Source organism: Epinephelus fuscoguttatus, linkage group LG8 (genome assembly GCF_011397635.1).
Source record: "Epinephelus fuscoguttatus linkage group LG8, E.fuscoguttatus.final_Chr_v1".
NCBI lineage: Eukaryota > Metazoa > Chordata > Actinopteri > Perciformes > Serranidae > Epinephelus > Epinephelus fuscoguttatus.
Window position 1 is genome coordinate 43,115,046 of NC_064759.1, and position 24,512 is coordinate 43,139,557.

At 41.5% G+C, this 24,512-nt stretch overlaps 1 protein-coding gene across 6 annotated transcripts in view; it reads right to left on the reverse strand.

The window, feature by feature from the left end:
* Positions 1-14,183: 14,183 nt before the first annotated feature.
* The window catches only part of pomgnt2 (protein O-linked mannose N-acetylglucosaminyltransferase 2 (beta 1,4-)), a 31,504-nt gene continuing 21,175 nt past the window's right edge, over positions 14,184-24,512 (reverse strand). For 5 of the 6 annotated variants that reach the window (XM_049583161.1, XM_049583162.1, XM_049583165.1 and 2 more), the window contains one exon: positions 19,328-24,222. In XM_049583161.1, the coding sequence (XP_049439118.1) occupies positions 22,335-24,137 (1,803 nt within the window). In that variant the 5' untranslated portion in view covers positions 24,138-24,222 and the 3' untranslated portion in view covers positions 19,328-22,334. Of the gene's footprint in view, positions 15,496-15,619; positions 15,750-19,327; positions 24,223-24,512 lie in introns of those variants that run through there. The other variant, XR_007449793.1, reaches the window with a different exon arrangement.

Consider the following 24,512-nt stretch of genomic DNA (forward strand, 5'->3'; position numbering starts at 1 on the left):
AAGGAGTTACAACAGATATTAGTTAAAAATATAAGACAATATACACATACTGCGGAAAAGTGGACAGGTGACAACAACAAGCTAAACAAAATAACTGACCAAAAACAAAAGGAATAAACAAAGTAAAGAAACAAACACTTGCCCCAACCAGATATCTAAGTTACACAAAGGAATCAAATTAATCAAAAGCAACTATTTAAATTAAACGGGAAGTTAAGGGGCTGATCCAAATTAGTTAAGAAAATATACAAAAATAAGGGAGTAACTCCACACAATCACGATTAAAATAAGGGAATTAAACCCAGGTAACAGGTGGTATCTGCAGTCCACTGCATGGCCAAGGTGGCTGTAGCCGAGGCGGCAAGGCAGACAAACCACAGCCCGAGCCGCAAAGTAGCGCCACCAAGCAGCACACAGTAATACAGGGCATAGAGCATGGAGAGAGCGGCAGCTAATAATCAGACAAGCCGTGACACAGGAGGAGACAAAACAAGAGACAAAGCAGGAGACAACACAGGAGGAGAAGCAGGAGACAAAACAGGAGACAAAACAGCAGCAGCTCCAATCAGCTAGTGGTGACATCACGTCCGCACCACCAGTGGACTTGGCCAGCTGATGAGCATTTCCGAAGGTAAACATAAAATGAGCATTGCTAAGCTTAAACATAAAAATTAAGCTTTTGAGAGCTACAATGAAAAAAAACAGCATACCTGTTTGTAGAGTCAAATACACACAAGGAGAGGGAGGGAGAGAGGAACCCACTCGGCTACCGGAATTCACCTGCGACCACACTAGAGTTTAGCCACTTCATATCATGCAGCATGACATGGAGCGAGAAGACACCTACCAATTTAATCAGGAGAGACACATTTTTAAAGTAAAAAGAATATTTATTAACATATGCACATAGGAATGCAAAATGTGAAAAGTCTTTGGCGATTACACACCGTAGAGATGGTATGATTTAAGGAGGGTGATGAATCCATAGTTGAATAGGGAGAGAGTTGTGAATGAATTAGCACAAAGAAAGTCTTCCTGACTGAACGGAAGGCTGAGCTTCATTACAAAACGAGGCCAGGCGGGACACTGGAGCATGGCGCACTCTGTCACTGCTCTGCAGTGAGACACAAATACCTTAAGCATGACAAGAGACCAAATGACTATGAAGTGAAGGGTGCAGCAGCGAGTGGCAATATCTGTTAGGACAACACACCTCTGGACCGGAAGTGACGTGGCAGATCACCACATAGATCACCGCCCTCTATGCTGCTACAAAAGCATCTTAATACAGCCAGCCTAACCTAGGCAACAACCCACCACCACCAATCCAAGCTTAACAACAAGCAAGCTAGTCTGGCATAAAATCACATTGTCTTCCTCCAACTCTCTGGCTGAGTCTTGCAATAATGTTTACATTTAAAACAGTGCAGCTCTGATAATTCATTTCAACAAATCTAACACGCAGTTTGGTGCTGCACAAACATGTTGTGCACAAAAGTGCAGACAAGAGGAGGAGCATGGAGGTGCAGCCACTACAAGCATCTCTTCTCTGGGATTCTTTATGAATGTTTAAAGCTTATTCAGAAGATTATTATAAGAATTAGTACATGCCTATTTAAGAAATAAAGAGGAGGAGAGGAAAATGAGGAGAGAAGAGCAAAGGAAATTATTGGATCATAGAAAAAAACAAAATGAGGAGAGAAGAGCAGAACGCACTTAGCCTGATTGTTGTAAGTGAACATAGGCCTGCTTTATAGTTTGAAGTAGTGGCGTCATTAGGCCTATTTTAGGGGGCCTTCAGCTCCCCTAAAATATTCTTAAGCCCCCCTAAATAATTTTATGTTCATTTATTAATTTTTTTTTTTTTTTCAAAAAAGTGCAGACAAATTCAATATAATGTGGCCAGAATATGAGTTTAAATAAATAATCACATAACCAGTCATTATTAAATATGATCATAAATCTTAGTTTCCCTTCACTTCATAGTGGAAGGTAGAGAGTCCGAGTCAGTACGTCGTTATCCAATCCATTCCACTTGTTCATATAGAGCACACCCACATCACTGAAATCCAGTCCACGTCTTCCCTGCAACCTAGGTTGCACTCGGTACCTGGGTACCTGCAGCATGTGTATACCGGGAGCGGAGCACACAGAACCGACTAGAGCAGCATTAGGAAAAGAACGTGAACAAGAATGGATATACAAAATTTTTTCAGGAGAGTAAGTATTCATCACTGCTGATAGTAACAATAAGTTAGCTCTAGCCCCCCAGCTAACAGCAGAAAGTCCCATGTAATTAATGAACCAAATGCTCCCTGTTTGACAAATAAAAACCTGGCTTGCACACACTGTAGGAGAGAGCCCCCTGTACAGGAGGCAGCGTGAGATGTGTGCTGTATCTCTGTGCACGTCTTACCTTTGTTGTTTTGCGGTCAAAAGTTACATTTCAGCTCTAAAAGAACGCTGCTACTTAGCTAGCTAGTTATTCTGAAATGCACTGTGAAGGTCCTGGTTGTTTATAGAGTTAGGTGTGCACTCTTTTTTTTTTTTTAACCATATACTATCTTTGGGGTGACTTCCTTCTGGAGCATCAGCTCCAGCATCAGATGCACACAGTGAAACAGGAGCTGAGCTCATTCACGTATGATTATGTGAATAATAATAATAATGACAATAAGAATGATGATGATGATGATGATGATAATAATAATAATAATAATAATAATAATACACTAATAATAATCACTCCACCACCCCTATTGACCTGTAGGAGTCAGGGCAGAGGAGCAGAGAGAGTGAGAGGGGAGAGAGCTCTACTGGAAAGGTGAGTCACAGGATAGTCATTTGTGATGCAGACAGTCTTTGAATTTTATGGGGTGACTTCCTTCTGGAGTATCAGCTGTGTTTCTCACTTTACGCATGGATGCACACAGTGAAACAAGAGCTGAGCACATTCACGTATGATTTTCATCAATCAATCAATCAATCAATTTTATTTATAAAGCCCAATATCACAAATCACAATTTGCCTCACAGGGCTTTACAGCATACGACATCCCTCTGTCCTTAAGACCCTCACAGCGGATAAGGAAAAACTCCCCAAAAAAACCCCTTTAACGGGGGAAAAAAACGGTAGAAACCTCAGGAAGAGCAACTGAGGAGGGATCCCTCTTCCAGGACGGACAGGCGTGCAATAGATGTCGTACAGAACAGATCAACATGATAAATTAACAGTAATCCATATGACACAGGGAGAGAGAGAGAGAGAGAGAGAGAGAGAGAGAGAGAGAGAGAGAGAGAGATATGCAGGTAATGACAGTATCTTACAACAACATTAATGGAAGTAATAATATTATAGTTATAGTTCTGGTTACTGCGGTACAATATGTTGAAAGTATGTATTAATACCTGGCAGTATACATGTGTGACAATAATCATATGTGTATAATAACAGAAGAAGTATGACTAATGACTAATGATGGCAGCAGCAGCAGGAGGCATCTGGCGGGACCACGGCAGCAGCACAACCACACACGTCACGCTGTCAAGGCACCTCTGCGGTATGAGTTAATCTGAGAGACAGTGGAGCACAAAGGCCCGGAGAAGAAGCCGAGTTAGTGACATCCAGAATGGCCGTTAGCTAGATGCAGTAATAGGATACGAGAGAGAGAGAGAGAGAGAGAGAGAGACGGCGAGAAGGCGCCCGGTGTATTATAGAGGGGTCCTCCGGCAGACTAGGCCTAAGTCAGCCTAACTAAGGGCTGGTACAGGACAAGCCTGAGCCAGCCCTAACTATAAGCTTTATCAAAGAGGAAGGTCTTAAGTCTAGTCTTAAATGTGGAGACGGTGTCTGCCTCCCGGACCGTAACAGGAAGATGATTCCACAGGAGAGGAGCCTGATAGCTAAAGGCTCTGGCTCCTGATCTACTTTTGGAGACTTTAGGGACCAAGAGTAACCCTGCGTTCTCAGAGCGCAGTGTTCTGGTGGGATAATATGGCACTATGAGCTCTCTAAGATATGATGGAGCTTGACCATTTAGAGCTTTATAAGTTAACAGTAGGATTTTAAATTCAATTCTGGATTTTACAGGGAGCCAGTGCAGAGAAGCTAAAACAGGAGAGATATGATCGCGTTTCTTAGTTCCTGTTAGTACACGTGCTGCTGCATTCTGAATTAGCTGGAGAGTTTTTAAGGACTTACTAGAGCTACCTGATAATAGAGAGTTACAGTAATCCAGCCTTGAGGTAACAAAAGCGTGGACCAATTTTTCTGCATCTTTTCGGGTCAGGATAGGCCTAATTTTCGCAATATTACGCAGATGAAAAAATGCAGTCCGTGAGGTTTGCTTTAAATGAGAATTAAAAGACAAATCTTGATCAAATGTTACTCCGAGGTTTCTTACGGTAGTGCTAGAGGCCACAGCAATGCCATCTAGAGAAACTATGTCATCAGATAAAGAGTCTCTGAGTTGTTTGGGGCCAAGAACAATAACTTCAGTTTTGTCTGAATTTAACATCAGGAAATTGGTGCTCATCCAAGTTTTTATGTCTTTAAGGCAGTTATGGAGTTTAGTTAATTGATCGCTTTCTTCTGGCTTCATTGATAAATACAACTGAGTATCATCCGCATAACAATGGAAATTTATAGAGTGATTTCTAATGATGTTACCTAAAGGAAGCATATATAGAGTAAACAGGATTGGTCCGAGCACAGAACTCATGGAACTCCAAAACAAACTTTAGTATGTAAGGATGGTTCATTAACGCCAACAAATTGAAAACGATCAGATAAATAAGATTTAAACCAGCTTAGTGCTGAACCTTTTAAGCCAATTAAGTGATCCAGTCTCTGCAGCAGAATTTGATGGTCAATTGTGTCAAACGCCGCACTAAGATCTAATAAAACAAGTACAGAGACGAGTCCTTTGTCTGAAGCAATCAGAAGGTCATTTGTAATTTTAACTAGAGCTGTCTCAGTGCTATGATGCACTCTAAATCCTGACTGAAATTCCTCAAATAAATTATTATCCTGGAGAAAATCACACAGCTATTCTACTACTTTCTCAAGGTTCTTTGACATAAAGGGAAGATTAGATATTGGTCTGTAGTTGGCTAACACCTCTGGATCCAGGGAGGGCTTTTTTAGTAGAGGTTTAATTACAGCTATCTTAAAAGACTGTGGTACATAGCCTGTTAATAAGGATATATTGATCATATCTAATATATGAGTGTTAACTAAAGGAAAGACCTCCTTAAGTAGCCTAGTTGGGATGGGGTCTAAGAGACACGTTGATGATTTGGATGAAGAAATCACTGCAGTCAATTCTTGAAGAGAAATTGGGGAGAAGCAATCTAAATATATATTAGATTTTACAGCTGTGTTTGAGGTTAGATAGGTACTATCTGAGGGCAGGAGGTCATGAATTTTGCCTCTAATAGTTAGAATTTTGTCATTAAAAAAGCTCATAAAATCATTACTGCTAAGGGCTAAGGGAATACAAGGCTCAATAGAGCTTTGACTCTCAGTCAGCCTGGCTACAGTGCTGAAAAGAAACCTGGGGTTGTTCTTATTGTCTTCTATTAGAGCTGAGTAATAGTTTGCTCTGGCATGGAGGCCCTCTTATAAGTTTTGAGACTGTCTGTCCAGATTAAACGAGATTCTTCCAGTTTGGTTAATCGCCAATTCAAATTTTTCGCGATATTTGTTTTAACTTACGGGTTTGACAGTTATACCAAGGAGAACTTTCTTTGCTTTTTTAACTTCTTTTAAGAGGAGCTACAGAGTCGAGCGTTGTTCGTAGCGAGCCCACGGTGCTATCAACAAAATGATCAATTCGGGAGAGGTTAAAGTCGCACGGGAAACCTCTGTTACTGAAGGTATTGGTATTGAATTTAACGACAAGTAATCTTTTCCTTAAGTTTTATGCGACAGCACTATCTGATAAACATCTAGTATAGTAACTGTTGCTGAGTGGCGTGTAATCGAGTAAAAGAAATCAAAAGTAATCAGATAATGATCCGATAGGGATTCTGTGGAAAGACTTTTAGGTTATCAATTTCAATTCCATACGTCAGAACTAGATCAAGGGTATGGTTAAACAATGAGTAGGTTCATGTACACCCTGACTGAAGCCAATGGAGTCTAATAATGAGATAAACGCGTAGCCAGGGAGTCATTATCAACGTCGACATGAATGTTAAAATCGCCTACAATAATAACTTTATCTGATTTAAGAACTAAACTGGATAAAAACTCTGAGAATTCAGATAAAAATTCAGAATACGGGCCAGGAGCACGGTACACTATAACAAATAAAAGTGGCTGCGAGGTTTTCCAGGTCGGATGTAAAAGACTAAGAACGAGGCTTTCAAATGAATTATAATCTAGTTTAGGTTTAGGGCTGATTAACAGACTAGAGTTAAAAATGGCTGCAACTCCCCCTCCTCGGCCGCTGCTTCGAGGAATGTGGGTATTATTATGACTGGGAGGAGTGGACTCATTTAGACTGACATATTCATCTTGACACAGCCAGGTTTCAGTGAGACTGAGTAAATCAATATGATTATCTGATATTAATTCGTTTACTAACACTGCTTTAGACGATAGAGACCTGATATTTAACAGTCCGCATTTAATTCTCCTGTTTTGTCTTTCTGTCACAGAAGAGGTTTTAATTTTTATGAGGTTGTTATGCACAACTCCTCTTTGTTTAATTTTAGATTTAGATAATTTAGGCGGTCGGGGGACAGACACCGTTTGTATAAAACTATTAAAACTATGGCTGGGTAACTGAACTAGAAGCTCAGAGAGGCGTTTAGGACTGCGACTCTGAGTCCTGGTCTCAACTCTGGGTTGTCAGGGATTTAAATTACTAATAAAGTTTGCCAGGTTCCTAGAAATGAGAGCAGCTCCATCCAAAGTGGGATGAATGCCGCTCTCCTAATAAGACCAGGTTTTCCCCAGAAAGTTTGCCAATTATTAACAAAACCCACATCGTTTGCTGGACACCACCTGGACAGCCAGCGGTTAAATGATGACATGCGGCTAAACATGTCATCACTGGTCAGATTTGGGAGGGGTCCAGAGAAAACTACGGAGTCCGACATCGTTTTTGCGTATTCACACACCGAAGCAATATTAATTTTAGTGACCTCCGATTGGCGTAACCGGGTGTCACTGACGCCGACGTGAATAACAATCTTACTGAATCTACGTTTAGCTTTAGCCAGCAGCTTTAAATTTGATTCAATGTCGCCCGCTCTGGCCCCAGGGATACATTTGCTAGCTACATTTGCAAGCTACACTTGTTACAATTACCACTGTCGCTAAAGGAGGCAGAGGCATAACTGAACATTTGACACACCGAGCAACAGAGAGCAGGAGAAGGAGAAGTCATGGCTAAGCTAATGTAGCTAACAAGGCTAAGAGCGTGCAAACAACAGCTAAGAGATTAGCGAGAAAGTCGTAGAAAGGAGGAGAGCTATAGGTGCTTAAACAGAACCAGTGTGGGTTATGACTTGAAGTAGACGTTAAAGCAACTGAGGTGAGAAAGCAGGCAAGTGGAATTCACCAGAGCAGTACAGAGACGCTGTCACAGAAACACCGGAAATGACACAACTCGCTTACCGCAATACGTCAGCACGTGAACTTCTGTTGATCTGATGGATAATAATAATAATAATAATACTACATTAATTATAATCACTCCACCACCCCTATTGACCTGTAGGAGTCAGGGCAGAGGAGCAAAGAGAGTGAGAGGGGAGAAACCTCTACTGGAAAGGTGAGTCTAAAGGATTTCACAGGATAGAGTCATTTGTGATGCAGACAGTCTTGGATTTTTATGGAACTCAATATGAATATGAAATATGAAACATTTCAGTAATGATTGGAAAGTGGAGATAGCCAATAGAGAGATATATAAGCCAAATTAGCCTGGCCCAAATATTTTCAAGAGTACATTAATATAACTGTAATTTAAGTAATTAAGTAATATTTTTCAGGGCTTGAAATAACAACCATTTTAGTCACATATGTGCCCAAAATGTAATCTGTGCAACTTCAAAATATTTGGGAGTAAACAATTATTGTATTATGAATGAAAGTCATGGCATTAGCCTCTTTGTTGATCAGTTATTAATTCAATTCATTGTGTTTTAATGTATCTTGAAGGGTCAGGCAGAAGGAGATGCGGAGGGAGAAAAAGATCAACAGGCAAGGTCAAGGCAGAGAGAGCAACGGGATCCAGAGATGGATCAAGAGGCAGAGGAAGATCAAGATATTACAGAGAGAGAAGGAGAGCAAACAGACCAAGAGAGGGAAATTGATGAAGCAGCTGCAGCATCTCACTCCACTACAGGGTTCGATTTAGGTGACAAAGACACAGGGCCCAGACAGGTAAAGCTGAAGAGCTACCCACAAGATAGTTTTGGTACGCAGAAGCGAGCATTTCACCGCAGCTGGTTTGAAAAGCACAACTGGTTAGAATATTCAATCAATCAGAATACAGCTTTCTGCTTCCCATGTAGAGTGTTTGGCAAAAACATCAAACATGATAGTTTGGTCAGTAGTGGTTGCAAGAACTGGAAGAAAGCTTTAATCATCTTTGTCAAACATGAAATTGCACAAACACATAAGGACAGTGTTGTTGCATGGAAAAGCTACCAGGCAACTAGAAAACAGGGAGACGTTGCACAGATGATAGCATCTGCAAATGTGAGTGAGATAGTAGAGAGAAGAGAATATCTCAGGCGAATTGTTGCAGTCACTTCTATGTTAGGGAGACAGGGACTCCCTTTTCGTGGCCATGATGAAGGAAAAGACAGCACAAACAGAGGGAATTTTCTTGCGTGCATGGAGCTTTTGAAGGAATTTGATCCTTTTCTTCAAAAATATAACCCCCCATCAAATGCTCAGTATATCTCAGCAACCTCCCAGAATGAGATGATTGACTGTTGTGCCCAGGAAGTGACAAGTGTCATTGTATCTGAAATGACAAAGTCCAAAATCTATGCCATCATGGCAGATGAGGCAAGAGATGTCAAATCAGAGCAGTTAGCTGTTTGTGTCAGGTATGTGTCAGACGGGGCAGTGAAGGAACGTTTCCTAGCACTTGCAGAGATGAAATCATTTGATGCCCAGTCCATTGCAAATGAGCTGCAGCAGCAGATTCAAAACAATGGTCTTGCAGAGCTTAAGTGTGTAGCACAAACATATGATGGTGCAGCTGTCATGAGTGGGACCACTGGAGGTGTACAAGCACATTTTAGAAGGCTCCATCCTGAAGCTATCTATGTGCATTGTTATGCTCATGAACTCAACCTGGTGTTGTGCCATACTTGCAAGGCCATCCCAGAGGCTGTGGAGCTTTTCAGCTTGTTGGAGTGTGTGTACTCTTTCTTAAGCACCTCCCTAGTGAATCATCATAAATTCATGGAGGCTCAGACAAGGCTTGGATTGACAACAGTTGAACTTGTGCAACTTTCAAACACTCACTGGGCATGTCAGTTGCGGTCAATCAGTGCAGTTCTTGACACATTGTCTGCCATTTTGGAGTGCCTTTCTGCTATTAGATCCCCCATAGCTGTTGGTCTCAGAGCAAAACTCTATAAGTTCTCAGCAGTCTATGCACTACTGATGTTTCAGTCACTTCTGTCTGTAACCGAAGGACTCCACAAGCTCCTTCAGAAAGAGACTTTAGACCTGGCAGAAGCTATGATCTGCAAACAAGCAGTGTGTGACACACTTAAGGGCAAACGCACAGATGCATTTGCCACAGAGAGAACCAAAGCCCTGTGCCACACCCACAGTATCCGTGAACAAGGTGCCAGGACAAGGCATAAACAGAAGAAAATGGATGATTTTGTGCTGGAGACAACTGCAGGTGTATTGCACTGAATTGAACAACTTAGACACATTGAAAAGAGAGTTACTTTTCCCTTGTGTGGATAGGATGGTTGGTGAGCTTGAGCAAAGATTTTGCAGTGTAGATGCAGGGCTATTAAAAGGCATCCAGGCATGCAGTCCTAAATCTGAGAACTTCTTGAGTGAATCACACTTGAATGAACTTGCAAAACACTACAGCATTGACCTGAAAACAGAGGAGGTTCTGGTGGCCAGAAACTTTCTTGCCCGAAAAACAGAGGCTGGATGTTCACCTAAAGATATGTTGTCTGTGCACAACCTCCTTGATTCAGACATGTTTCCCTCTATGAAGGCAACCATCCAAGTTGCCCTAACAGTGCCTGTAAGCAGCTGCTCGTGTGAAAGGTCCTTTAGTGCACTGCGTCGGCTGCACTCCTGGCTACGTCAAACAATGGGTCAGAAAAGACTTCACAGTCTTGCAGTCATGTCAATTGAAAAAGAGGCACTTCAGCACCTAAATCACAATAGAGTGATAGACGTCTTTGCCACCCTTAAAAACAGACGACATTCTTTGAAGCTTCCACCATCCAAGTAACTGCCAATTGTAGCCATGTTATTTTAAAATGGTGTACTTTGTGAGAACACAGTGCTCTTTTTTTGCATACAGTTTTGGATAATACATGTGGGCTCTTAATGAATAAGAAGCATTGGTGAAATACGGCACTGTAACTATGTGGATATTTTCTTTTGTTGTTGTTGTTAATGCTGTAAACATACAGTACTTCCTGTGTTTGTTGCTGTACTGTATTAAAAATGTAATGGTGGCCTAAAACATTTACACAGTAAAGTATCTCTGAATAAATCTAAATCTGTCCAAAAAGTGGAAAAGCAATTTCTCAGTTTTTGTTAGTTGTTTGTGAAATTAAACGTTTGCTCACATACTGTGCATCTCCTGGGGGCTAAGCCCCCTCTGTCCTTAAAACCTAGTGACGCCCCTGACAGTAACGCCTGAAGGATCTCGGAGTTCTTGACACAGCAGAGGTTGACTATTCATTCACCCTTGTGCAACATTAAACAGACAGCAGGTATGATTCCAAAGAATTATATTTATTCACAAACTAGCAAAGCAAACCAAAACACACAAATTCTAACTAACTATATACAAGCTTGGTGTGTGTGTGTGTGTGTGTGTGTGTGTGTGAGAGAGAGAGAGAGAGAGAGAGAGAGAGAGAGAGAGAGAGAGAGAGAGAGAGAGAGAGAGAGAGAGAGAGAGAGAAGAGAAAGACAAAGGCGGGTGTGGTGATCAAGTAGCCATTTGGCACTACAAAACAAAATGGCTGACAACAGGGAACTACCAAAATGGCCGAATCAAGGCTGGCTTCAGGTTGGGGGAGGTGTCTGTCTGACCGTGTGGTCAGGACAAAGACAAAGGAAAAGAAGCGGGAACTTTGAGATGCCTGTTTGTTTTTAGCTCTTTTGAAAGCCTATTTGTTAATGAGTCTGTGTCAATGTGACGTGTGTTGCAAACGGTCTGGATTAGTGCAGAGATTGTTTAGTTGCATGCAAGAATCTGTTTGTGAACAGTATTAGCAGACTAAACACTTAGTTTTGGCAAAGCCAACTAATCAATGACCTAACCGGAAACAATCACAACAATAACTCAGTGAACAGCATCAAATCACATACAACAAGTAAAACAGTCTTGCTTAGCCTGTAAAGCTGTGATAAGCTATGCCCAGTTGTTATGTTACTGATCCTTGAATGGATGGGAGAAAGAGTCACTTGGTGATGTGCTACTTTGTTAGTTGGCAGAAGAAGGCTGGGAAGATGGTTCCAGGTGCAGTCTTTGTTGGGTCCTTTGTTCCAAAGTTGAAACTCAGAGGAAGCTGGTCGCTCAGGGTTTAGCAGAGTTAGACGCTGGGTGCTAACTCACTTAGTTCCTTGTTGCTGGAAAGCTAGTTGCAAACCTTGTGTTTGCAAGAGAGTCCATGATCAATTGGGCTATGGAGCAGGGGTCTGGGCCTCTGTGCTTTTCCAGGCCCAGCCAAAAAGAGGTGTGAGCTGTTGAAGCTCCAGAGCAAGAGAGAGATCTGTTGTAAGGGAGCACAGATCTACAGATGCCTGTGACATCAGAGTCACATGTCACTGTAAAGGTCCTGTCCAATCAAGTTTTGGGACTTGAGTCTCACTGAGGTGTGAGGTGAGATCTCTTGTGGAGATGGGTGCCACATAGCTCTCTTTGTTTGGAGAACAAAGAGCATGCAGAGGAAAAGGCCTTTAAATCTCCAGTTTAGATTTCACCAAATGATAAATCATCTGTGGTCCTGTGAATCCCAACAGGGTAAGCAAATATTTGCTGCCTTCCTGTCTGTACTCCTTGAACAAAGACAGCACCTTTTCTGAGTAGATTTTCCAACCGAATGTTGGACGTCCATAGCAGCAGGTGGAGTTTTCCTCACACCCAATGATGGCCATTGCTGCTCGAACTGGGGCTTGGAGTGTGGCTGCATCAGCTCTCCTCTTCATGTGTGAAGATAGTGTGCGGTACTTTAAATTAGGACACATGGCAAACATGAACTCAATAAATGGTTCCATCTATTAAAACTGCACAGGTGAAAATGAGTGCTTTTGACTGGGGTCCCTGGGGACCCCAACATATTTGTGTTTTTAAAAAGCACTAATTACAACAGAAACACAAAACAATGATGTGAAGTCATTAGGAACAAAATGACTGACATAAAAAATTGGAATGATTGGATAAAGCACCTTTAAGATATGACAAAAAAGTATAACTCTGGGGTCTGCGGGGACCCCAGTCAGTAGGATGAGGGTTAAAATGTTGAAAAGCATGTTTCATCTTTAACTTCATGCCTTTTGGAGTTCCGTTCATCTTCTACTTACTTAACTATTCACAGTAAGCAAAATTCTGACGAGGGGCTTCTGCATGCTACTGTATGTTTGGTTTTGCACACGTAACATCCATAATAAATGTCTGTCTGGTAACAATGTAACATGGTACCAGGGTTGGGGGTAACACATTACAAAAGTAATGCATTACAGTTACATGTTACATTTTAGCAGTAACAAAGTAATGTAATGCGTTACAACAGGATTTCGGGTAATGTTATTACATTTACAATGTCAAGCAATGCATTACCACCAGAAAAAAAAAATGTTTATTGTTTTCACTTTTCGTTTATCCACACTGATCAACGCCGCTCCACTTCCGCTAGTCTGCCAAGCTGGTTGTGTATTGTTATGTCATTATAGGCTACATTATAGAAGGGTGTCAGTGATCGGAACATCTGGGTCATGCTGTACTGTGCGTTACCATGTTCAGTGTGTTTCCATTCATATACCTGCAACATCTACAGTGCATCCTGTTCTGCCTTTGCGCCCTAATGCCAGGTTCACACTGGATGTGGAAGCGCTGTGAAGTGTTCTGATTTTCCACTGCCCGCGTGCTTCCGGTGCCCGTGTTAAGTGATTGGGCTGTTCACACTGACTGCCTGCTTGCGATCTAAAGTGATAGTTTTTTTCTAGAAGTCGTGTGCGAATCTGGCAAGACAGCACGCTGACAATTTGTTGTTAAAAATATAAAGTGTATATTAAATATGATATAAATAATCTGAGGCTGAGGCCCTGAGCCACACACACAAAGTCCAAAGCTCTTCATTTATTTTAAAAGTTTCGGGGTGTCGGTGGCTTAGTGGTAGAGCAGGCGCCCCATGTACAAGGCTGTTGCCGCAGCGGACCGGTTCGAGTCCAGCCTGTGGCCCTTTGCTGCATGTCATCCCCCTCTCTCTCCCCCTTTCACACTTAGCTGTCCTATCCATTAAAGGCAAAAATGCCCAAAAACGTATTTAAAAAAAAAAAAAAAAGTTTAGGTTATTTAATCGTTCCTCATCCTCACATTATTCATTTAAGCAGGAGATTTTAATCGAAAGTGGTTACTACTGTATGTGACTGCATGAATGGGTCTGACCTACGCAGAATTGAATAAACTGGATTTGAAATAAAATGTAAAAAAACTGGAGCTTCTGTGCTTTGGTTACCTGCTGTGAAACAACATGACCCTCATCCATTTAAAATCAACATTAGTTCTTCTGAGCTCATTTTGGTCAAAGTACCACAAAAGTAGTGTAGTAAGTAACTTATTACTCTACACAGAGTGTAAGATTGTGAAGCAACTCATTACTTAAATACATAAAGGAACTAGTGATATGTAATATATTATAATTTGAAAGCAAGTTGACCAACACTGCGTGGTACTCAATTAAATTACACAAGGAGGCCAAGTAAAAAGATTTCAGTAGTTTACTAGTGGAGCTCACAAACTATTTCAGAGCGACAGCAGAGCTCCGGGCTTATTAACAGGTAAGAGAAGAGAGGAGGGAAAAAAGGTAAGGAGGAGAAATAAGAAGAGAAGGGGAAAAATAATAATAATAATTATTATTATTATTACTGTTGAGGTTGAATCTTTCATTGCTGTTACAAACCTGAATTAGTAAAGCCATTTTCAATTTTGTAATAAAGGTATTAATGAAGATTGTGTCCTAAGTTTGTTCAAGGCAGGGTCTGGAGGATTTTCCAGTTGCTGTTTGTGAACACACATTCAAATTCGGCCCCTCCTATCAGGCTCAACTCTCCCGGGTGTACAGAGCCCGGAGGTACGGAAGAAGGCTTCACAGAAGATGTTCAGGCAAGGCTCGCGCTGGTGCACTCAGTACTGTTTAATCACAGGTGGATATCATCAGAAATCAGAAAGGCATTAAACAAATCATAGTAACAAACTAATGTACATTGCTGTACCACGCTGACATCTTGTAGGTCTCTATCAAATGAAAAAAACATACAAGGGCATGTGGTATGAATTACTAAACCTGCTTTGAAATTAAAATGTTTGTATGCCTAATGAATACTCAGTACACATCTATTGCAGGAGTCACATTTTGCTCCTGGGTGCACTTCTGGTTTGCCATTGCCAGCTGTTTCCTAATGAAGACCCTTTTCATGTCAAATTAGGAAATACCGATGTAGGTGGTGACCGTGCCATCGTTTATTCATAACTCAATTACAGTTTAATCTTTAAAAAAAATGTTAAAACATTAAAATTCAAATGTAACTACACTATCAGCTATCTAATATCAGCAGAAAATAAGTCAAAGTTGAGAAACTGAATCTCTGAATACTAAGGACATACAAAAACAAACTGGTAAAATTTGTCAGAGGAAGCTGAACCTTAAGGCCCGAACATACTCGGGTGGAACATACACGGAACGGACTCCGCGAGGAATGTCCGCAGTCATTCAGGCTCCCATAGTCGAGCGCACTTCCGCGTTGTAGTTTCCTGTAAAAATGTCCGTGAAAAATCCCCGCGATGTGAATAATACATGCCGAGCAGTCACTGGTGCGCGGAGTGGAGTCCTTTCCGCGTACGTTCCACCCGAGTATGTTCAGGCTTTTAAGTGGTTTCTGGCATCATAATAATAAACCATTTGAAAACTCAGGATGTCACCCATGCAGTCTCTCTTCTCCATAGTTCAGAAGAATGGCACCAAATGCATCACTCCATACATGAGGTCTTCCTTCTGCTGGCACCGGTCATTCAGGTTTCACATTGTGGATACCTTTTGAATTACAGTAAAAGACAAACACCTTTGTTAAGAAATGGCGGATCACAATGAATAATATACATATACCACCTTGACTGGATAGGTGAATGAATATCTGATTCAGCTGAAGACTAAATACCTTGTATGGACTAACAGTATGAAGTGAAATCATCATGTGAATCGGCCTCCTCCCTCCTCTTGGAGCCCTTGGCCCTCCCTCCCTATAAAAGGCTGCAGCCAGTGAGCAATGGCAGATGGCATGACGGTACCTGTAATAAATGTAATATATTTGCTGAGATGGAGGCGAGGCTCAGTGACTAGAAGAGCTGGTAGAAGCACTCCATAGCTGTAAGTTACTCCAATAGCCGGTTGCAGCCAACTAGTGCTGACTCTGGGAGCTAACGCTAACTCTTCTCCGTGAGCCGGAGGAAGAGTAGGAAGCGTAGGAAGAGTAGTGAGCCCGCCAAGCTCACAGGCTCACAGAGAAGAGTAGGAATGTTAGCGTTAGCTCCCGGGAGCATTAGCAGTTAGCACTAGTCGGCTGCCACCGGCTACTGGAGTAACTATGGAGCACTTCGACCAGCTCTTCTAGTCACTGAGCCTCGCCTCCATCTCAGCAAATATATTACATTTATTACAGGTACCATCATCATTGAAGTAGGCAGGGGAATAGCTAAACACAGCAGAGACCGAGAGTGAGTGAAAGATATTGCTAACTGCTAAACTAAGCCAAACTAAGTTGGCTGTTTAGGTTTTATTGTCTCGCCCCTGTAGTGAGTGAATCTGCCTGTAGTGAAACCGGGGCTAACCGGTGCTTCCTCCTCAGGCTCCACTTCACTCAGCTGCCTGACAGATCCGGAGCTAGCTGGGAGCATGACCAGAGGGAAGCACAGCCAGTTAGCCTGCACTAGCTTCCCAGCTAGCCCCGGCTCTCCGTTTGGATCCGACCGGAGCACCGAGCCCTGGTTTGGTATTCAGGTTAAAGTGGGAAGAAGCAGCGGGTTTATCGGGCAGCTGAGTGAAGTGGAGCCTGTGGCGGAAACACCGGAACTGTCTGGATGTAATAGTCCATGGAGGTGCTGCGGTGCTCGGCTACGCAGATAGGTAATAAGGCGAGTAGGGGGTGGGGGTGTTGGAGAGCAGAGGTAGAGGGAGGTGTGGCTCATGACACACTTTGTTTTGGTCTACAGGCAGTGCACAACAGCAAACCTAGCGGTGAAACGATTTCGCTTTTTGCCCCTTTAAAGTTAACCTGCCATACAGCCTCAATAACCAACCCCAACGCAACATCTAGGTGGAATTAAGGTATTTCTGGAACCATGCTGAAACGTTATATTTTATATACATTATAAAATATTTTCAAGTTACATACGCAACGTAACGTAACTGTTAATATCCAAGTCTAGTATTAACATTACCTTCACGTTACATTGCCCGTATGGCAAGTGTATCGCTTACATAGAATAACTTTAGCTAAGTATTGTTAACGTGGTAGAGCTTTAAATCTTCTAACCTCACACAGACAGCCAACATATAAATAAAATTTTAACAGAATGTCACTCACCAAAACCTCACTGGTGTCTTGGACGGTTAGTTGGTACAATTCTCTGCACAGCAAGTCTTATTATTTGTCCAGTATGTGTACAAAAAAACCTCTACTAGGCTCTGACCAGTAGAGACCTTAAACACAGCAAAGAGATTAAGTTGAGTGGCCTGTGGTGACGCCAAGCAGACAGCCTGTTAGTCAAAGTGTCCACGCCCTTAATTATGCAATTATGCCTTAATAACATTTAAATGAGATTGTCTCGGCTCACTTTTTTGGAAAGTTAGCATTCGAGAACCAATTTTCTGAGTGTGGAGCCATCACTGATTTGCGTCTTATCTGGGGCCTCTGTTGGGGAGCTCCTGAAATTATTTTAAATTATTTTAAATCAGTGTCGAATCAGGGCTTAAGTTGTAGTGTTAATTAGGTATAACGCAACACGGGTGAAGATCTTCCTCGAAGCTGAGGATGACATCTTTGATCCTCTGAGGATGCTTTCAGATAATTTTAGAGTAACAGAGGAACAACAGAAACACTTGACTAGGTTTGTGTGTGCTTCCTATTACTCAAAAGAAATCACAATAAGAAACATTCCAAAGCTGAGATGGCACATTTTGACAAATATAAGGCAGAGAGTAACAAGCTACCATCTACAGAGGATGCGTTGAAACAGCTTATTGGTGGTTGATGGGGGAACTACATGTGCAAGTTCGAGTTTGGGGCCAGACAAGGGTTCCTCTGCAAAATGGCTACTACATGGATGATAAAGGCCAGTTGAGACCCACCACTGGTGTACTACCAGCTCTTCAGGCCATCATTGAAATGGTGAGATGCCACTGCACAGGATGTTGTCAACACAAAGATGTTCCTGTAGGTCAAGAGACTTACAATGCGCCGACCTTAGCTGTTGCAATTAACAGTGTGAGAATGATGAGGACTCAATTTTAAAAATCAGGATTAAGATCAGAGTGATACATTAAGATTAGGAATAACATTTCAAGTTGACAGGCAGTCACTAAAACTATAATTACTGCCCTGTCGTTGCATGCCTCCGCGCACCAGTTCAGTTTCTTCCGCTTCACACACAGAAGATCTATACAACCAGCACAGTTTCAAGATTAGAGTCACTTACTCAGTATCTCACAAAATGTCTCCCCTTCTGTGCCTAAGATATGACACTGAATAATGGACAGAAAAGTGTTTTACGCAGAACATTATGATGTCACAGTTGACCTTTTGGATATAAAATGATACTACTTCATCATTTTATCCTATTAGATATTTGTGTAAAATGTTAGCATATGGATTCTTGAGGTATGGCCAAAAACATGTTTTATGAGGTCAAAGTGACCTTGACTTTGACCATCAAATTCAATTACTGCATATCCAAGTGACTGTTCTTAGAATATCTGAGTAAACAAAATGTATATTTAGCCATAAAAGTAAACAACAACATAGCTTGGAACCTGACTTTTTTTTTTTTTTTTTTTTTTTTTAAAGGCATTTTGAACATTCACCATTTTTAAAATCCAAAATGGCCACCATAGTTAAAAAAAAAAAAAAAAAAAAAAAAAAAGGAAACATTAGTTTTCATATTCCTCGTGTTTCCTCATGGAGGCCTACCACACTGAGAGTTGTTCCTGGTCTCCCGATGAGGGTGCCGTGTGTGTGTGCGCATGCATACATGTATATTTACATATCTATGTGGGGTGGAAGGGTTGGGTTTTCTCTTTTCTTTTTGTTTTCTGTTTTGGTTCTTTGCTGTTTTTAACCTCTGTGAGGCACTTTGTGTTACTGTTGTATGAAAAGTGCCATATAAATAAAGTTGATTTGATTTGATTTGATTCTAACAATTCCAAAAATGTATAGTTTATCAAATTCCCAAAAATTTTGAACAAAAAAAAAAAAAAAACCATAAAGGAACTGGACTATATTATAGTTTATGACTTACATAACTTCTTAGCTTTGAGGTTGTACAGATTTCTGAGATATAAAATAATTAAAATGCAAATGTATGCACTGGGAAAATATTTCTACTGCAGATGAAACTATCAAAATGGCTTTGCACTCTGCTAATAAAAATGAGCATATCTCAAAAACCAAAAAATGTTCATAGTTCAAATAAATAACAATAAATGTTAAGAAACATTTTGATCATGGTTCTACATTTAGAAATCTTTTGGACCAATATGTACTCTTTTTAAATTGATCAAAAAACATGTCAATTTTTTTTAATTCATTACATAATTTCAAAACTTTTATTATTATGGTTTATTGACTTGCATAATCTTTTAGCTTATGTTGTACAGACTTTAGAGATATGAAACATTTAAATGTACTCCAAGAAATGTTATCACAATAAGCAAAACTACCAACATATGCACCGATGGGCCGCATCTGTGGAGTTCAAAGGGTTTAAATAATAAAAGAAATGCTTTTTTTCTTCCAACTGACACATTTGCTGGAAAGATAAAATATAAACAGCTTATTTATTTTTGTTTGCCCTTTTTCTTCTACTGAATACATTGTCTTGGGTTAATCGAGCATTGTTCAAATTGTTTTAGTGATAGAAACTGCTTAAACAAAACAGCTATTGTAAGAAATCAGCTTCTTTATTCAATCACAGTTACTGAAAAAGAAACTCCAGTGATTTGCTAAAGTAGAAAACAGAGACTTGTACTCTCTCATTTCACATAGCATGTACAGTATGATGTCTTCACTGAGGTGGGACAGGGGCACACACAAATCTAACAATACAAAAACATTTATACTGAAACCATCACATCCTGCACAAACAACAATGGTTTCAAATAATCTCTTAAACATGCACTGAAAAACAAAACTGCCTCTGAGAAAAATATCAGTTAAGTGAATAGCTGAAGAAAGGAATATGAGAGGGATGAGGAAATGATCTTCATAGTGGCCAGCAGTCAAACATTACAAAGAGGCAATGTCATGTTTAGAGGATTGCTCACAGACACTGTAGAAAGTCCATGGCATTGTCATAACAATAGCACAATATCACAAAATATGTTGCTGGCAGTGTTTTGTTTCGTTTGTGCCATTCCATAAACCATGTCTTGCTCTACTACTACAAACTAACGCCTCCAGTTCAAGTGTTTTACTAACTAATACATTTTTGCAGTCTAGCTACCAATGAGCAGCGCTTTATTCAAAAAATGTTATGAGGAAAAAAAAATCAGCAGCCAGCTTTAGATGTCTGTTGTTTCAATCTGGAATTCAACATTCTTTGAGACAAGTTGAGAGACATGTAGCTGGGAATCCAATTTTAATTAATGGAGGTTTAAACAGGGTAATAACATTCCTTGTTAACTTGATGAAAATGCAGTAAAATCCAGCTGTCCAACAGCGTACTGCTGCTACACTGATTACAGCCTGACAGAAAAGATTCCCTCCGCACAGAAATTCTAATTACTGCAGTTGTAATTGGTTCCAGTTGGAGAATATTATTTATTTATGCAGTAAAACGGATGTAAATTACTTGTGGCTGGGGAAACACAAACACGTGTTGTTACATTTATTTCATGTAATGACACAATCTGATAATCGTACTATTAAAGAATTCAAACAAGGCTCCATGACATTAAAACTGCACATATCTTTGCTTTTAGGGTCAAAACATTAATTACAGTGGCCTTCATGAAAACCTTTCCTTGATACTTCTTTTACACAAATCCCTGACAATATCTTCTGAGTCAAGGTTTAAAGCTGTATAAATCAATTAGGTCAAAGAGTACTCGAGCATAGGAAAGTAAAGCCCTGTTTCCAACAAACACTTTCAGCATGGTTCCGTGGGAACCAAAAGTAAGACAGACATGTTACCTAGACCCTAGGTCCGTTAAGTGTTTCGACCTCAAACAGTACTCTTGAATGTGGGCGGGGTTTTTGACACTCACTGCTCCATCCAGCACTCACTGTATTTCCTCATCACTGGTGACACAGATGGAAGTCTGCATTTATTTATCGTCCACAGAATGAGGTTGCACACCAACATTACAGAACAAAACAGAACAGGCTGCAGTGATAAGTCTCTCTCTCTCCATGGGATATTTTAAAAGCAGGTTTGTGTATTTAGTCCTCAGGCAAGCACAGGGGTTTACTGTCGCCATACCCCAGAGGAACAATGCTTTGCAGCGCTTTTTTTTTTTTCTCCAAGTGAGTATTAAATATATGCAGGTCACATAATCCCATTGACATAAATATATATTTTTAAATGCTTGAAGATCTACTGGGGATTAAAAGTGTATGTCATCAAAGAGAGACAATAAAAACTAATGGAATGGTCAAAGTTGTCATATTGAGATTTAAGTTGTGTTGATGGATTCATGTTGACTCGTGCACTGAATAACATTACAAGTAGGCCTAAATGTTCCACCTTAAAAGTTGCCAGCAGTTAGCCCAGTGAATTAAGTTATTTTTTTCTACAGCTGCTGCCAGAGGCAGCAGAACATCCTTTCACTTTAGAGTTACAGTTTACTAATACACGTAAAACTTTCCACATTATGAACAGCTTCAAAACCAGTCACAACTCAGCCCTGAGCAAGAGTGACCATCCTCTGCAGTGTTTCTAGCTCCACCTTTTAGTACCAGATCAGTGTGCTAGGTGCCCCAACAGAGGGGTGACCAAAAATGGAGACGGTATGGAATGGTCCCATTGGTACCATCCACAACTTCACAGGGGAAACAGAAAACGTGTACTGCACTGAACTGAACCATAGCAGACTGCTTGGTGGAAAATGGGCTTAATATGGCATGAGTGACAGAAAATGCTGTTCTGGTTTTGGCTAGGTTCTGTAAATAATGGTGTTTGTAATTATACAATTGGAAGGAAAACTAAGCCACACAGGTATCACACACACAGTAGACACTGGACAAATCAGAAAACATTAAAAATCTGCTGTTCTAAAATCTTTCTTGCTCTCCACAGAAAAGCTATATTGCATACTGTAAAAGGTAAAGAACCAGTGTTTTGACTAATACTAAAAATCACGTTATATATTATTTGCACATATATAAATCTTATAATTTGAATTCTGGTGTTTTCAGTAGAGACAGTGTTCTTTCTTTCATAGGTACAGGAAATATATTTTCCTTTGATTAATGGCTGTTGCCATTGAGTTCTGACCCTGTGCTTCAAGTCTTTAACAGTTCTTCCAGAAGTTCCTATGTTGCCTGCGCTTGCTGAGGACACAATACTGTCCAAGAGTTCAGCTGCCTGTTTTCATATTGTGCAAGCATGACTCAACCTTTGTGTAAAATTCCACAGCAACGAACTGGCAAGGTGTTTGTTCTAGGTCCTGCACATAAGAACATCTGCAAAGGGGCCCAAGAGGTTCTTGTTGAAAATACACCTGACCCACACCAGGTAGGTGGTGAAGGGCTTAATGTTCTCTGAAAATGTGTAGTTCTGCTGGGGAAGGATATAAGGCATGTAGGTGTTCTCTCCCTGCTCCTGGATCCACACCTCGTACTTTACCTCTCTCACCTTCAGGTATTTCAGATTCCACGGAATCTGCCAGGAGACAGTGAGCTTGGCCTCGTTAGTGGTTTGTACTGAGGTTTGACACTGGGGTTCTCTGACGCGGCCCGGGTGGACTGTGCTAGCTGGCTTTGACTTCTTTATGCTGGACTTCATCTTCATGCCCTCTTTAAGGACTTCCAGGAAAGAAGGGATGTCCACCAAAGTGTCCTGGTAGATTCGGAAGAGCCACTCTGGGTTGCGGCAGCACAGGTGCCTGGGGACATCTTTGCTCGCTAGAATTCGCTCTTGCTCCTCCTTCTCCAGGTGAGCAATGCCCCCTTGTTCCCAGGGTCTGTCTGGGTGGGTGATGGTGTTCTCCTCCTTAGTGTTCCTCCAGGAGATATAGTGAAGGTCCATGCCTGGAAGGGTGGCAAGGGTTTTATATGGGGTGTACTGCTCTGGGTTCACAGCAAAGGGGAATAGCTCCACCACAACAGCTCCTCTGGGGAGGAAGAGTGAGGTGATAAGCTGAGCTCCATGCATACTGACTAACACAGAAGCACCACTGATCACCTGGACAATACTGGGGAAAGACTGTTCTTCCAGGGACACTGTGACCACTCTCATCTGGAACTCCTGTGCCAGCACCATGATTAGCTCTGCTTCATTCAGTATCAGCCTTGTTGTTGAACGACTGAACACAACAATGTATTCATCCTTTTTCTCTTTCTCATCTTCAGCACTCCCTCCATCCCTCTCCACCTCCTCCACCCTTGTGATGTTCATTTTCTCCATCAGAGCCCTGGCAAACTGCCGGATCTCATTTCCTGAGACCAACATGTTGGCTTTGGGCCCCTGCGGTTGAACAAAACCGTACTGGTACCAGGTTGTCATCTTGGACAAGCCAACATAAGATTTTGTAAAACACATGAGCTTGCCAAAGTTCCTAAGCTGATCTTTAAGTAGTGGCTGCTTGCTGCTGAGAAGTCGGTAGAGGTCAAAGTGTGGGCCTTCACCCCAGCCCTCCATAAAAACTAAACGTGCCTCATCATCTAAGTCTGAATACTGTTTCATAGTGTAGAAGGCTGGGATCAGGTCATCATGAAACACATGCATTAGGTTGTCTGGATTAAACCGATTTAGGATCAGTGTCACATCTGGTACAAACACAGGCTTAGGCATAAACTTTAATGCAGCAACAGGGAGCTCTAAAAAGTTGAAGTACTGAGTGTTGTGATCCTCTACTGAGGACAAGTCCAGCAGGGCAGGTTGGAAGCGCCTTGAACCCAGGTTTGGCAACATGACAGAGGAATTGGAGTGAAAGAACACAAACTCCTCTGCCTCGGAGCAGTAGCAGAGGTAGTCAAAGCGGCAGATACGGTCGGTGTGCATCTTGCCAGTGCAGACCATGCGGGTGCCGTGTTCCTGAAGAGCCTGCAGGGCAACATGGTAGTCGATGCGGGCCTGTGAGAGCTCCTGGGACTGTCGTGTCATATGCAGCTCTTCCTCCAGCAGGGCAGCGTGCTCACTGAGCTTGGAATACTTCCAAAGCAGAGCTGCAACTACGGAGACCAGCAGCCCATTGAGGAGTGCTCCCACGCTCATCCTGCAACCTGCCACTGAGGCCCGCATCACTGCTGCTGCGGACCTACCTCCCAATGCCAACTGGCCTCCGACCTCAGAGGGAGGCGTCGAGACATCCGCCACCAGGAAACAACTTAAGAAAGGGAGAAGAGGAGGAGGATAGGACAGGGTAGGTGAGGAAAAAGCAAGGGAGGGAAAAGAAGAAAAAACATAAGGTTAAGAACTAATCAATAGTCAAGCCTATAATGCTGCAGTGCTCATTCTGTAAGCAATACAATGCAGTGATTCACAAGAGCAGGTTGGAGCTCTCATCTTTGGGAATAGTGGTTGTTTACCTTGGCAAACAAATGAGACATTTTCCTAACCTTACATCCCCTGTCACCCTCCCAGGATATGTCAAGACAAATTACACTGTGAGGAGGC